Source organism: Protomyctophum parallelum (assembly GCF_964188405.1).
Source record: "Protomyctophum parallelum genome assembly, chromosome: 13".
In the NCBI taxonomy this organism is placed as follows: Eukaryota; Metazoa; Chordata; class Actinopteri; order Myctophiformes; family Myctophidae; genus Protomyctophum; species Protomyctophum parallelum.
Genome location: NC_139708.1, coordinates 10,381,406 through 10,398,061, shown reverse-complemented (window position 1 = coordinate 10,398,061; position 16,656 = coordinate 10,381,406). Strand labels below are relative to the sequence as shown.

Here is a 16,656-nt window from a genome sequence, read left to right as displayed (position 1 = left end):
TGCTGGGTACTGATATAGACACGGTATACTGATGTCATACTGACATCATGCAGTTGTACATGCCTGATGCCATATAGGCTCAGACATCTGTTGCAGATTAAATCTGGCCCATATTTGGGCGTGACATGGCCCTCACACCACCAATCCGACCGATGTCATGGTCAATGTACCTAACTGTCTGTGTCCCTTTTTTGCCCATATATGGAGATCCCGTGTCTGTGTCCTTTTTATACCCATATATGGAGATCTCTGTATCTGTCAAGCCTTATCCATCTTATGCTCATATATGGAGATCCCTGATGTCATTAGTATAAGCCCATGCATACCCTGCATGACTATGGGCACAAGCGTTTCTGGATGAGTTTGAAGTTGGTCTGGCCCACATATGCACATCACCATATTATGGGCATAGCGGTCGGATCTGTGGCCCTGGACAACCGGATCCCCATATATGCCTATATGGGCTTTGTTTATGGTTTTGGTGACATGATGCCTATATGTGGGCATATGACTATATAAGCAGGGGCGCAGATAGCATTTTCTAACTGGGGGGGTCATATTTGGGGGCTATCTGCGCGAAAGAGGAGGGGGGATATCATATCCCCCCCACCTTTGCGCATAATTACGCAGATTTTCTGTGTTTTTTTTAGCAGATTTCACGGCAAAACACTGACAACACAGCAAAACACATGCAGCCACGGTACATGGCTTTTTTTGGGGGGGGGGTAATCCCCCCTCCTCATGAAACTGAGGGGGTCGATCCCCCTCTATCTGCGCGCCTGACTATAAGTCATATATGAGATGCCTATATATGGACTTATCTGGGTTGATTATGGTTACGTCTGAGTCTGCCCGTATCAGGTTTGTTTATGGTTATGTCTGAGTCATAGTGACATGCCTATATAGTATGGGTATAATATTGGGGGACGTTGTCGTGATCCTATGGGTGTATCAAGTTGGTTTATGGTTATGTCTGAGTCATAGTGACATGGCCGTTGTCCATCCACCGGACGGACGGCTGCCTTGCCATCCGTTTAGCCGTTTTTCTATATCCAGCCATTGACAATGAATGGACAATTTTGAGTGTTTGTGTAAACGCAAACATTGCGTAACACAAACATTGATGACAAAGGTAAGGACACAAATTCTGATTGTGTTAACACAAACATTGCCATTGACAATGAATGGCCTGCAGCTTTGAGTGTTTGTGTAAACACAAACATTGATTGGCCGGAATGAGATGATATATGATGACGTATGATGATAAAAGCGCCCCTCACTTCACAGTTCATACGGTGTGATTTCTTTTTGATATTTTTTATTTGGTAAGTAGAGACAGACAGGAAAAGGGGAGAGAGATGAGGAGTGTGTAAACAAAGCTGACAATGCGCTGTCAGGCTGCATTAGGAGACTATATTGCCCGGACCGCTAGGCCGGCCCGGGCCTAGCCAATTTTAATATATGAATTTGCCTCTTGTTTGGGAAATGCAGTGCGCTGATAGATCTATAGAGTAGCCTATACTCTGATAGTAAATTTAGAACCATCCACCCGTTTTTGTACCTATTGTATCGGAATAATAAAGTGTGCTGCCACCAAATCTCAAGGCACACCTGGACTGGACACTGTAGGTCAGGACAATTTATTGTTCTCAAAGTGAGGTCTGGGGAGTGGGGACCCCCAGGGGTCCATGACCCCACTCCCCAGCTAAATTGTTGATAGTTAGAAACCAAATTAACCTTTACAGATCTTTAACTTTGAGTGAAATGGAACGAAGTGGACCCAAGGGTCTATTTGTACTCGCTCAGAGTTATGGGGGTCCTAACTCAGTGGACAGTGGGGGTCATGCAATGAATGCTATAGGCCTACAGTAAATAACTGAGGGTCCTTAAAAACGTTTGAGAACTACTGCTGTAGTAATGACTATCACTCTCACAAGGTGGCAGTAAAGCAACATAGAGGGTGCAAGCTGCTATCAAACCAAAACGACAAAAGCTACTCTGCTGGTTATAGCATAGACTGTAAAAAATATGGACAAAGCGTTCCCCGGGTCTAACATGAACGTAAAATGAAGCCTGTAATAATATGCTAATTCCTGATGTAAGTCGCCATCTTTGGTACCAGCTGGCCATTGGCTGGCTCCGTTTTGTATACCAGCTGGTCATTGGCTGCCCAGACAACGAGGCGGGACTTCCCCCCTTCTTCTCCGTTGGTTTTTATTTTGACTCGAGTGGGAGGGGAATCCCGATCATAGACTGTAATGGTAGCCACGCCCCTCAGAACATACGATGGTTTTTTTTCTTTATGGTCATTTTTTTAATTAATTGGACCATAATTTTCCAAAAATAATATTATGACATTAGAAATGAGACTTTAAACTAGTGACTGGAAGAAGAAAGTATTCATGACCATGTTTATTAAGGTAATACAGTCTAGGTGAAGTTGGGCCAAAATACATGGGCCTCTATGGAGCTATGGGGCTTTTTGGGTCCGGTCCAGCGCCACAACAGGCCATTATATGAACTACCGATTTCAAATGAGGCTTCACGAAATATCTGGCTGACTGCCCCCCTGGGTTATAGTTGTCCGCAGCAGACACAGCAGTTGTATTGAGCACTCTCTTCAACAGAGCATACAGACAGCGGTGGCATTAAACGCTAACAAACAAGGTAGCACAACCTTCTTTTATACAAACATTACAACCACTTTGCTAAATGTCGTTGTCTATCATACAACAATTGAAATGCACGTTTACTAGACAGACAGCGTTTAGCCACTGCTAGACTCAAATCGGTGACCTATAGAATTATGTTATTCCAGAGATCGCTGTTTTGCGATTTAGACAAATGGGGATATTATTATTATTATTATTATTATTATTATTATTATTGTCTTTTATTTTGTGTGGACACTAGAACATTTTCCTCCAGTGCCCACTGCCCAGTAAAGTAAAAACGTGAAATGTCGCCGCCTTTCGTCACTCAATTCGATAGGTCACTCAATTCGGCGTACCGTGCACTAGCTGTCATGTTATCTAGTGGTGTCATGATTCGACATAGTTAGCGATCTCAGGTTGGTAAAGTGTCTGCCTTCTCAACAAACGTGTCAAGGTAACTGTAATAGAAACAATCAACATTTTAAACGGAGACAGTGCATTAAGAAAATGGGATACGGCTTAGCCTAGCATATCAAAGGCAAAACTCATATTGACTGATTGTAAGAGCCATTTGATTTGATTTGATATTCCATACATTAAATGTGGGATCATCCCCGGAATATCAACCATGCTAGGGCTACAGCAGGACTCCACGGTCATTGTGCTTCTGGGGTTTCAGGGGGTCCCCAGCCAAAATGATTGAGCCAAATGGACCCTTACCAGTTACCTTACCATGTCAGTCTGTAACCAAATGGATCCTTACCAGTTTAATAACAGTCAGTCTGTAACTCATACATAATGTACAAATGTATGTGACCAGTGGACCATTTGTCAGTTGTAGCCTGGCCCACTAGGGTGTGCACCGTAAATGGGGACGGACCTATACTCTAAGGGACGGACGGATGGAATGCACAGAAAACTAATAAACTATGCTATCTATCTATCTATCTTATCTATCTATCTATCTATCTATCTATCTATCTATCTATCTATCTATCTATCTATCTATCTATCTATCTATCTATCTATCTATCTATCTATCTATCTATCTTCTCGTTTGACAAACAGTATTTCCATCAGCACCCTGTCGGTTAACAGCACTGAACAGTGTTCAGATGGGTCTAAATTTCTCTAAAAATGCTTCCCACCCAATCATAAATCATAAATGGTACAGATATTTTGTGGTGTTATTTTTATATTGGCTAAAAATAAATTATATTATTCTCTATAACTTTTGATTGGGTGGGCAGGATGCAAGTGTGCCTGTCCCCTCTTAGAACCAGCCTCCCTGAGTTAAATTAACACAGTCAGTGATGGTGATCAACAGTGTAGATTGGGGATTTCCAGAGATAGAAATGAGTATCAAATGGTTGTCTGTGGCCTGATCTACCAGGTTCCTTCCTTGAAATCTTAATATGAATGGTTTTGACAAATTCAGGTGAAGTCCACATAATTAGCGTTACTTGAAATTCAATGGCTGTAGGCCAGTACGTGCGTCTCAAAGTGGGGACCCCCAGGGGTTCAGCTAAATAATTGATAGTTAGAACCAAATGAACAGGTCTGTAATTAGTCATTAGTCTGTACTTGGACATGGTACAGTAAGACATTAAAGCAAAAGGGATAACACACAAAAAGTTTGGGACGTGTTTCCATTGTGGTCCTATAGGCCTATATGTCTATGTTCGACCTGTAATGGTTCATTTGCAGGTTAATAGATATTTTCGGACGTGCATGTGAATCCCCCGTGCTTATCTCTCCTGTCTTTTCACGCCACGCAGGTGGCCGTGGCGCATTTAAAAAGCAGCAGGATAGGGAAGCAAAGCAGAGAGGCAGCTGCCAGCGGTGCAGCGCGCCTGGTGGATAAGATGGACGGCAGCCCTGAGAAGCACGCCTCAGTGTCCGCACAGGAGGCCAAGGAGCAGGGAAACAGACTGTTCCTGAGCCGCAAGTACTTGGAGGCTGCTGCCTGCTACACCAAAGCCATCGTAAGTGACGCCCTTTACGATTATGTGCAACTTGAAACTTCAGCATGGGGCGGAAATCTCTAGGTACCTGTGACAATTCGATTTGATTCTGATTCAGAGGGCTACGATTCGATTATAAATCGATAACCGATGTACTGTATCACGATGCATCGCGATTCCAATACATGATTTATTTCCCCCTCACTGAGACTAATGAAGTGCTTTATATCCACCCATCCATCTTCAACCACTTATCCGTAGTCGGGTCGCGGGGACAACTGCTCCACCAGAGCGCTCCAGACTTCCCTCTCCAGAGCAACAATAGTGACCTCCTCCTGGGGGATCCCGAGACGTTCCAAGGCCAGTGAGTCAATGTGTTTCCTCCAACTGCGCCTTGGTCTGCCCGGGGGTCTCCTCCCAGTGGGATGTGCCTCGAGGACCTCCCTAGGGAGACGCCCGAGAGGCATCCTAATCAGATGCCCGAAACACCTAACCTGGCTCCTTTCCACGCGAAGAAGCAGCGACTCTACTCCCGAGTCTCTCTCGTGTGACTGAACTTCTCACCCTATCTCTAAGGGAGATGCCAGCCACCCGTCGAAGAAAACTCATTTTGGCCGCTTGTATTTGCGACCTTATTCTTTCGGTCATGACCCACACCATGACCACACCACACCATGACCATAGGTGAGAGTAGGAACGAAGATTGCTCGGTAGACAGAGAGCTTTGACTTCTGGCTCAACTCTCTTTTCACACAGCGACTGCAATACCGCCCCTGCCGCTCCGATTCCCCGGCTGATCTCCTTCTACGTCCTCCCCTCACTTGTGAACAAGACCCAGACATACTTGAACTCCTTCACCTGGGGTAATGCCTCATTCCCTACCCGGACTGCACAATCCACCGGTTTCCTGCTGATTTGGAGACGCTGATCCTCAATCCCAGCCGCCATACACTCTGCTGCGAACCGGTCCAGTGAGAGCTGAAGGTCTTGGACCGATGGTGCCATCAAGACCACATCATCTGCAAAAAGCAGTGATGCAACCCTTAGCTCACCGAGCCGTATACCCTTTCCGCCACGACTTCGCCTCGAGATCCTGTCCATGAAAATCACAAACAATCCAAAAGCAATCTGGGAACACATCGGCAAAAAAAAGGAAAAACAGCGCCCTCTGCTGTTTGTGCAGCTCATAATCTGTTTTTGAGAGATTAATCCAAAAGTAACCATTTGCTCTCCCTCCTTCCAGAGCCACATGCCATCCATCCCGGCATACTACACCAACCGGGCGCTGTGCTACGTAAAGCTGCAGCAGTATGACAAGGCCCTGGCGGACTGCAAACACGCCCTGGAGCTGGATGGCCAGTCGGTCAAGGCCCACTTCTTCATGGGACAGTGTCACCTGGAGATGGAGAACTATGACGAAGCCATAGGCAACCTGAAGAAAGGTGTGTGTGTGTGTGTGTGTGTGTGGGGGGGGGGGGGGTCGGGGGTTGGTCTCCACTGTCAAGTCTAGTTTGGGGATAGGATGGTTAAACCATTAAGAAGACTCTACAAAATGCCTTCTAAATCCTAACAATTTTCTGAAAGAACCTGCATTATATCGTTGCTGCTGTCGGGCAGAATCCACTCATCTCCATATTTTAAACTTTTTGTGTTTTTTCTTAAATGAATACCATGTACTTGATCATACTACAGCTTCACACAAAAGCATCAAAAGTACTGTAGCAGATCCACAAGCTCGAAATGCAGCACTAAGAGACACATTTTGAGCTTATAGATCTGCTACTTTTGAATCCTGAAAAGTAACACACACACACACACACACACACACACACACACACACATATATATGTACAGTATATGTATGGTTTCCACTCGACAGAGACAATGTACTGTACATGTATGTATATACAGTAGCTAAAATCTAAAATGACAGATACTTTCCCGGTTTTGATGGGTTAAACCTAAATATGTGTCACTATAACCAGATACAATAACAGAATATTAATGGAATAATTCACTTAAATATATTAATTAGTGATGCACTGAATATTCGGCCGCAGAAAATATTCGGCAGAAAATGGCTCAAAATGCATTTTCGGCCTATTCGGTTTCGGCCCAAATAGGCAGAAAATATATCACCGAATAGTGTATGCAATTAATGCATTCAAAAGAGCTGAATAAATGTTTTATGGATCCATAATAGTGATTATTATTTAAGTTAACATAACATTTGTAGAATCAAACTCAGGTTAATGGGTTAAGTGAGGATACTAAAACAGCGATATTCAGTTACACTTCATACCAATGATACTGTGCGGTGTAGTTATGTTAAGTGATAACCACTTTCAACATGGCATTATAGGCAAAAGCTTTCTAAATCTTTCAAATTTTCCAAACATCTACAAGCTTGTAGGTCAACATTTTTTTCTATTTGTTGTACAACAAAGTATATAGTGCTTAAGTGGCATTCTGGACTAGACCTGTATGGCTGGAAACATTGTGGTTGCAAGGACTGCATTTCTGACCTTTCAGATACAGAACTGTGTCACAGTCATTACCAAGTGATTGAGAGATTATTTATGCTGTACTTACTCTGTATGAACATACTATTTTAACTAGTGATGCACCGAATATTCGGCCGCAGAAAATATATAAAAATATATCACCGAATTGTGTATGCAATTAATGCATTCAAAAGGGCTGAATAAATGTTTTATGGACCCATAATAGTGATTATTATTTAAGTTAAGTTTTGCCATAACCATTTATTTTGCCATAAATCAGGTAGCTTTAAGGTACGGCCATGACAGCAATGGTAGGAAAAAAGATGTATAATATTAATCATATTCGGATATTCGGTATTCGGTTTTCGGCCAACTGTTTCCTATATTTGGTATTCGGTTTCGGCCAAGAATTTCCCTTTCGGTGCATCCCTAATATTAATCTATAATTGTTCCTCTTACAATATTTTACATTACAATTTAAAAAACAAAACCCACACATAGGACTGCAACTTTATTTATTGATATGACGTCATAGGCGTCCCACATTCCAAATGTTAAACGTTTACAGAACAAAATGCCCATCCCTATAGATAATAGATTGTGTTGACACTAGTCGTATGAAATGTGCTATGTAAATACACTTAACTTGACCAATTCAAGTGCTGTTTGACATTGATAGAACATACCGCGTATGTTGCTGTCGGGAAACCTCGTACTGTATCACCACCATATTTCAATTTTAATTATTTTGCACAAAACTAGTGAAAATAACAGATCTACAAGCCCACAACACCTTGCAATGACACACGTTGTGGCTTTTGTCACAATTTTTTTCAAGGAACGCTGTTGGACATACAAGGTTTCCACCCGACAGTTCTATAGTGATGTAGACCTCTCATGAGACACTAGAGATATACTTTATTCATATTCCAACAAAAACTTAAATGAAATTGTTCATCGCAAAAATGTGTACAACGATTAATCGTCGACTAAAATGTCACGTTCGTGACGACAACCCTGTCTGTTGCTATAGCTTACAACCTAGCCAAAGAGCAGCGGCTGAATTTCGGCGACGACATTCCCAGCGCGCTCCGAATCGCCAAGAAGAAGCGCTGGAACAGCATGGAGGAGAAGCGTCTTAGCCAGGAGAACGAGCTGCACGCCTACCTCACCAAACTCATCCTCGCAAAGAAAGAGAGGTGGGTCTTCAACCAGCTACAATTTTCACATGTCTCCCCCCTTCTCCGCTCCCTCCATTCAGTCCATTGGCTCCCGATTACTGCCCGCACAGAGTACAAAACACTGATGTTGGCCTACAAAGCAACCAAAGGTATGGCACCTCCATATCGTCAAAGTATAATCCAACCCCCCACCCCCACCCCCGCTCTTCTCCCTACTGGCTCCCAAGCTAATGGAACTGCAGACTCACTCCAAGTCTTCCGCCGTAGTCTGAAAACTCACCTTTTCAGACTCCACTCTAGCCCGTAGCATTTCTATGTATTTGATGTATTTACCTTGTGTTGTTCTTGCTTACTGTAAATCGCTCTGGATTAAGAGCGTCTGCTAAATGCCTAAATTGATAAAGGCCTCCTTTTGTTGTGTTTTTTGTGTTAAAACGTGCCCCTGAGGCCGGGACTGTATGAACAGTTTGATGAGAAATATTCACAGACTTTTATTCGGCACACTCCTCGTGTCCTGCAGTTCACAGTGTTGGAGATGCATTGTGAATGAATTGGTCCATGTCTGCTCCGCAGAGAGCTGGAGGGCTGCAGACACAAACAAGATGACAAGTTGAAGGACGGCAGAAACCAACACAACCTCACCACCATCCAGTCCAAATATGTACGTTATCACCGTGATCATCGTGATGCACACAAGTTACGGTCAATTTAGCAGAAAGGGAATGTGAATCATTGATGGTGACATTGCACACCTCCCCATCGCAAGCAGAAAACACATTTTCATATGACACTTTTATCCAATCAGGAGAGATAATTTATCAGCTTTATAGTGTTCCAGTTCCATGTTTTGTCTGTTAATTTGTTCATGTTCCACTTCTAATTTCACTTGTTCATCCTGTATTCTGTATGAGTTCTCTCTCTTTTGATTGGATACAATTGGTATCCTGGACCTAAACATGTGTTTTTTGTTTTTCTAAAGAGAGGGAGAGATGTGAAGACCCCTGTGAACTCACTATACAATGATTACTAGTGGAATATAGAGCTATTTAAGTTCAGCTTGTTTAAATGATGACATCATTTCAATAAATTGATGATCGATGTGCTTTCTCCTGTAGGATAAATACATTTCAAACATGGAGGAGCTGTTCTGTCAAGTCGATGAAAAGAGGAAGGTTAGTACTGGTGACTGCTGGTAACTGACACTATTATAGCTTCACTCTCAGCAAACTCTCAGCAAAACATGAAAAGTTTTCAAAATATAAATTCATAATTGTGTGTTTGCGTGTGCGTGCACGCACCCTGACAGAAGCGGGACATCCCAGACTACCTGTGTGGAAAGATCAGCTTTGAGCTGATGAAGGAACCTTGCATCACGCCCAGCGGTATCACCTACGACCGCAAAGACATTGAAGACCATCTGCAGGTTCTGTACCTATACTGTACCTACACATATTCATCCATTTGAACCGTGATCACAATCTCACTTGTTTGTCCTGTATCCCACATGAGTTGTCATCTCCTGATTGGATGAGATTGGGATCCTGACCCAGGGTATCTTTTTGTTTATTTAAAAAAAGGTGGAGAGATGGGGGAACCCTGTTACATCACTATGTAACCTTCCTGTTTGACCCTGGATTTGAATTTTGACCTACAGTACAGGTCAAAGTCGTGTCCAACCAAGACACAGGATCTAAATGGTTCAATAGAAGAGCAGGGAGACCAAATACAACCACGCCGATTGTAGTTCTATTGTACTGTACTGTATGTAACTCGACATTTTTTTATTCACTAACAAATGTAATGTTTGTATGACATGCCCTCCTAGAGTAACCTCACTCCACGCGATCAGCGCGAGACTGGTGACATATTGTAGCTGTGCCACAGCGCAAATGTAAACCTATATAACCTAACAGAACTACAACTCTAAATTATTATGGAGATATCAGATTTGTGTCCCGCTGCTTCCGGTTCATCGTTTCTGCTTGAGAGAAATACATTTGCGCGACTGTAAAGACTAAACGGAAGTGGGGAGGAGGCTCCACTTCCTTTTTATATTTTACTCATGACAGCTCTTCCGTTGCTCCAGACTGTATGATGGAAGCATTTGGAAATTGCGAGAGGGAACAGTCTGGTAACGCGAGACTACCCCCAGAATAGGGATGTGGCGGCTTAAGTGGTTAAACACCAATTACTTTCATCATTTTATTATTCTCGTGACATACTGTATCTTAGCGGCAATGATTTACATATTAACTTACTGTTAAAGGAGAATTCCATGCTAGAAGGCTTTCTTTTATTTTCAATATATTTTTTATCCCACGATTTTGTAACCCATTTTTCACCCCTGTGTCAATCATCTAATGTGATCCTGGGCTCTACACACCCTCCGCCAACCTGGGGAGAGCAACGGCAACGGACTAGAAGGCTTTCTTACCTTGATTTGTAGTTGTTACGTCCCCACCAAAGAGCTCCAGGTGTTATTTTGTGCAAAAGCGCATTATTGGCTATTTACCCTGGCCTGTACCATAATAAGCCCTCAAAGAATTGCATTGAATTGCATTGAATTGAATGGGGCTATGGGGTGTTATGCTAATTCGCTTATTTCCATCGCTCAAAAATCTATATTTTTTGTACATATATCCTCTCTTCATAATGTAAATAGTATCCTGAGCGGCACACTTTACTACTTATTTCAATGGAAATAAGCGAATTAGCACAAAAACCCAACCCCCATTGAGGGCTTATATATGGGGAAATAGCCAATAATGCACTTTTGCACAAAATAACACCTGGACCTCTTTGTTGGGGACGTAACGACTACAAATAAAGGTAAGAAAGCCTTCTAGCATGGAATTCTCCTTTAATATGACATGAGGTGCTATGAAGTAACAAGGCAATGCAGGGGTGCCGTGGATGAAAAAGTTATTTACAGGGGTGACCTGAGCCAAAAATGTTGGGGAACTGCTGCTTTATAGTCTAATAATTGTTTGATGTTTACTTACAGCGGGTCGGCCATTTTGACCCAGTGACCCGCGCCCAGCTGACTCAAGAGCAGCTCATCCCTAATCTGGCCATGAAGGAAGTCATCGATGCTTTCACGATGGAGAACGGCTGGGTGGAGGATTACTGACCCCAGGTGGACACAAGAACACGCTACACAAAAAAGAGCATCCCTATTCTGGGGTTGAACGTTGGGTGAAAATAGCTGATCATCTACTATATATCTCTGCTGACTGTCGGGCGGAAACTTTGAATCTTCATAATATTTCAACATTTGTATGTTTTGTTGTAAATGCACGCCCCTACTTCATCATACAAGAGTGTTGCACAAAAGTAGTTAAAATAGCCGATCTACAAGCCTGTAGATTGGGCTATTCTCACTACTTTAAATCGTTTTTTGGGCTTACAAGGTTTACGCCCGGCGGCAGCTGACAAACCCACAATTCAGTTATTGTTTTAAATCTGGAATAGTTTTGTCGTGGAATACTGGATCAAGCCGCAATCGATGAGGCAAATAGGAGGTGATACAATATTCTCGGTGGTGAATCTGGTGATGGTTATGCTTTATGTAACATGATATCATGGGTAGAAGTACAATAACACTCATTCAGTGGTACGGTAGTACTGCTAAGAGCACAGCGCAGAAATCATAGTTATACTGTGGCTGCTTCATGGACAACTGAACCATAACAAGATGCCTAAACAATGTCTATTAGGCCTAGTAGTGGAGACATCTAGGGCTGTATTTAGGCCTAGTAGTGGAGACATCTAGGGCTGTATTTAGGCCTAGTAGTGGAGACATTTAGGGCTGTATTTATCTATTAGGCCTAGTAGTGGAGACATCTAGGGCTGTATTTTACCAGGTCTTATTACTTAACTTAAGACCTGGAGGCGTGATCAATGCCATTTGGCTATTCTGAGTGGCCAAAGAGCATTGACCACGCCTCCAGGTCTTAAGTTAATTAATAAGACCTGGTACTTAAGACATGCAAAATACAGCGACTAGGCTCTTACAAGCTACCAAATATCACAATGAATGTATTGTATAAGTATCATAAGTGATGGTAAAATATAAAGGTTAGATATAAGCAACCCTATCGTTTTAGCCCATGCAATGAATTTAGACGTCAACACTAAACAGAGGTGCTAGGCAAAATAATCTCTGATTGTCTTGCTACATGAGACTAGAGAAAAGGCATGCCATTTTTTTATCAGCCAGCGACATATTTCTGACATCCGTGGAGTGTAATTTAATATCGTTTCTTATCAAATAAGATGCCTCAGAATATATACCAAACATAAGGTAAAAAATTACACTTGCAGACAATCATTAGTGGGTGTGCCACCCTTTTAAGCCTGAGTAATACTGCACTTTGCGCATGGGTGTCATCATCACGTGAATAGAGCCGATCAACATTAGATCTGCTATTTTGAGTCAGGCATTAGAACATATGCCCTCTGAGAATGTGTTTATCAACTACTAACGTTACTTTTCAAATGTGCTTCTCGCGCCACCTTTGTCATTTGATTATGTAAACCAGGGGTCTTCAACAGGGGGTCTGGGACCCCTATGGCGGTGGTCCACGGCCCAGGCCACTGGTGTAGCGGTCATGGGCATAAATGTCCCAAAACAAACAAATAAAATAAATACTGCAGAGGGGGCCACCAAATATTTGTGTGATAATTAGGAACTGTTTTTTAAATGTTCAACCACTTAAACCCTAGCATCTCTATTCTGTGGGGGGGGGGGGGCATTCACTGAACACCGTAGGCCTAAAGCCCTAACCACACCAAAGGGGCAAGACCCTGGTTTCTGTTTTTTCTCCTAATTTGCATGGATTTTTTCCGCCCTCTGGCCCTCATTTATCAACCGTGCGTACGCCAAAATATGGGCACACGCCGAAATTACCGACATTTTCGGCATTTAACATTTCCGGCAAAGCTTGAAATTGAACGTGACAACGTTCAAAACCCACGTCTGCTCGGGACCTGTCGTACGCTTTGTCCTCACCTGTTTTTCTGTCTTAGAACAGCGGAGCAGCATTGTTTGGCCAGCTGAGAGGCTGTCACAGGCATTTAAACATATGTTTTCACTCCTAAAATGTTAATATAAAATGGTATGTGTATGTAAAAAACAAAAGAGAGATTTCCAACTTTACAAGTAATTAAAATCGCGCAATTAAAACCAATATAACATGTTTACAATGTATTAGTTTGTACTTAATCAAACAGTGCTTTACTGGCCTTGTTATGCGAGCGCACTTGTGAGATGATTTTGGAGCGCATGCGGTGATGCGGCATATGTGATTATGATATTATTAAAAAAAAGGCATAAATGGACTGCACGCCTTTATTTCCAAGTGACAATGACAAGCATAAAGCTTGCCTATTTGTAGTAAGTACTAGCAGGCTATAGGCGTAAGGGGCTTAATCATTCACCATTTAAATAAGTGCTTAGACAGGTTTTGACAGTTCAGATAAAAGCGAGATCATTTTCGGGGGTCGGGGGAGGACGGGACCGCGGCGTGCGTCGCCAATACATACCAGCACACATGCTAGCAAGCCTTCATCCATATGTTTATGATTCGTTCATCAATGATCAAATCACTACATAAACGTTGATTATGACTGCCTTGACGACATGATAGCCTATCTCTCATGCAGGCATCACTGAGTCACCCACAGGACTTTAATATCACAGCAGTGTGCAGTCTCACGCCTTCGCCGTGCACTGCGCACGAATGGGTAAAATTAATATAGGCCAGCCCAAACGTATTCCATTCATGGCGATGCGATGGCGATGTGTCATGTAGGTGCGTGCGTGCGTGGACATGACAGCAAGGCAAGCGAGGTGAGAGGGAAACAGACAGGGTAGGCCTACAACTTTATTTAATTCATGCAGGTGTTCGTTGTTTATTTATTTAACAACACACCAGTTAGTTGGGCTTGCAAGTTGCGTGTGCGTGCAGCGTGTGTGCGTCTGTGTGTGTGTGTGTGTGTGTGTGTGTGTGTGTGTGTGTGTGTGTGTGTGTGTGTGTGTGAGTGTGAGAGAGGGGGGTGAGACGGGCAGAAAGGCACGGTAACCATGGTTTCCAGATCGTATAGCAGTGGTTCAGGTCGCAAAAACGAGGGCGAGGCATGATTTCTTAGGGCGTGCCAGATCAAATTCAGCCGTGACATTCATTAACGTGAGAACGAAATTAAGGAAGGATCAGCTGTTTGCGATCACTTTATAAATGCCGTGGCGACGTGGGTGTACTATGAAACCTGCACTCGAATCTGTGGCAGATTTTACACTCGATTGATAAATGAGGGCCTATGTGTCTTATGCAGATATGTCTGAATATGAATACAGTGTCTTCTTTGCTAGGGCCAATACTTGCTTCTTTTTGCATGTGACTTCAGCAATTAAAAAAAAGGAAAAAAAGCAGCAAAGTTTGGACCTTTGAACAGAACTGAATGAAAAATACCCACAAGTGCAACAATCCATCTGACTTTGAATGTTAATTGAAAGAAGGTCAAGCTGCCAAAGCACAGTAGTGTTGTTTTAACCCCTACAGCAGCAATTCTCCAATCTTTTTATTTTTATTTCAGTTTGGTAGACTTTATCCCACTATAAAACTCTGCCCTGCAGTATATGTATTTACAAGTTAAGCTCAGATAAATGTGTCCCTTGTGATATAAAACGTGTGACTGTTTCAATCAAATTGCAAATGGTGTCTTAGTTATATTTAGGTATAAGCAGTGCTGTAAGGAATTGCCGTCACCATCAAATTCAATCAAAGACAAAAATAGAAGATCTACACGCTCAAATTATGTTTTGCGCCTTGTTTATGGCTTGTAGGTCTGCTACTTATGATACTGTACTTTTGTGTGCCACTGTAGTATGATCAAGTTGGGCATTAATTTACAAAAGGGGGGGGGGGGGAAGTTAAAATATGGAGATTTTGGAGAGCTCCTGCCCGACAGCAACAATATCATAAATGTAATTTTAAACATAAAACAAAATATTTTGTACATTACATCTCTGTTGTAACAATGCTTCTTGGCATTAACTTTTATGCTGTTAGAAAGCCTGTTTATTTCATTATTCAAATCGTGCCTCATTTTCTGGGAATGGAACAAACATTTTATGGGACGAGTGGCACAGCTAAGTGTGTTGGTTGTATCAATGAACAATGTGTCAAACTCCCCTGCCCCAAGTAAAAGTTGTTGACATAATTATGGTTTTCAGCTTGGTCAAATTAAGTTCTGATACCGTTTTTTGTTTTAGAAACAAAGTTACTCTGTAGATGGGGTAGTAGGTAACTAAGCCTCGGTTTCAGCCTACACCTCTTCGGTGCCATCTCTTTATTTGTAAACTCAACTGTAGAAATTATAATAAACTATTCATTCATATTACAGCGTCACACAAAAGCATCAAAAGTAGCAGATCCACAAGTGTGTTTTGAGCTTGTAGATCTGCATGTTTAGCTGTTTTTGAATACTGAAAAGTAACAGTTTTGGACATATGAGGTTTCCACCCGACTGAGATGATATATTCTATTCAATAATGGTTACTGCTGAGAAGCAACAGAGAAATGATCTACAGTAGCAAACAAAACACACTTTTTTGCTTTATGTTTATATTAAATGTATGAATATCAAAGTGCTGTATTGGCTGTTGTTGGTTTGTGTTACATTTTAAACTGTAAATGCTTACTGTCACAAGGTGCTGCAAGCAACAGACCGAGCTGAATGCATCGCATTACTGTTCTAACAAAATGTACTGTATGTGCAAATAAATTCCAGTTTTTACTTGAGTATCTCTTTGGTAACACTTGCCATGCACTGATTATAATCTGCTCATGAAACAGGTTAGTTATAGTTATAAGCGCTTATAAAGACACATGATGCTTTATAATAACTAGAAATGCACTCTGTCGAGCTGCCAACTTGCGCTTTGCACACAAGTAAGTTGGCCATGAATGGCTTACTTGTGTACGAGCAGAGCATGCAACTTACCTTTGACACCCCTGGTCTATTCTAGACCACCCAACGTGCGAGGATGTCTTGCCTATGTATATTCTCTTTCCCATTGTAAATTGCAAGCTTCTTTGGCAAGTGGGCAAATAGAAACAGACAGTATCAGCATCTATGGACTTTTTGCAGGTTGCAATTCCATCATTATTGGCTACTGTTTGCCTCTCCAGTGCCTAGTTAGCACATGACGTAGTCTATCTGAGCTCTCCCCATTTCTTTAGCCATGTTCCAGTAAGTTACCAGTATAACATCAGCATGGCAGTGGTGGCCGTAGCACCAGCCTGTTGGATTCTGACACCTCTGTTCCTCATCAATATGGTGGAATAGAAAC

General features: G+C 42.3%; 1 protein-coding gene across 2 annotated transcripts; it reads left to right on the top strand.

Annotated features, from left to right (window-relative positions):
* The first annotated feature begins 2,577 nt into the window (after positions 1-2,577).
* Positions 2,578-15,203, top strand: LOC310869014 (E3 ubiquitin-protein ligase CHIP-like). Of its 2 annotated transcripts, XR_014570122.1 has the most exons (9): positions 2,578-2,667; positions 4,433-4,639; positions 5,862-6,060; positions 8,156-8,321; positions 8,877-8,964; positions 9,419-9,475; positions 9,610-9,726; positions 11,308-12,446; positions 12,492-15,203. XR_014570122.1 is itself a non-coding variant. In XM_083779583.1 (8 exons), the coding sequence occupies exons 2-8, from the start codon at positions 4,520-4,522 to the stop codon at positions 11,431-11,433; spliced, it is 873 nt and encodes a 290-aa protein (XP_083635709.1). In that variant the 5' UTR covers positions 2,578-2,667; positions 4,433-4,519; the 3' UTR covers positions 11,434-15,203. The 2 variants fall into 2 exon arrangements, 1 of the variants encoding a protein (XP_083635709.1); XM_083779583.1 differs by having other exon boundaries at positions 11,308-15,203.
* Positions 15,204-16,656: the final 1,453 nt, after the last annotated feature.

Coding starts and splice junctions, on each gene's coding strand:
- LOC310869014 (XM_083779583.1), top strand. CDS start 4,520: ATGGACGGCAGCCCTGAGAAGCACGCCTCAGTGTCCGCACAGGAGGCC. Junction 4,640..5,861: donor CCTGCTACACCAAAGCCATC/GTAAGTGACGCC, acceptor CCCTCCTTCCAG/AGCCACATGCCATCCATCCC. Junction 9,476..9,609: donor AAGTCGATGAAAAGAGGAAG/GTTAGTACTGGT, acceptor GCACCCTGACAG/AAGCGGGACATCCCAGACTA.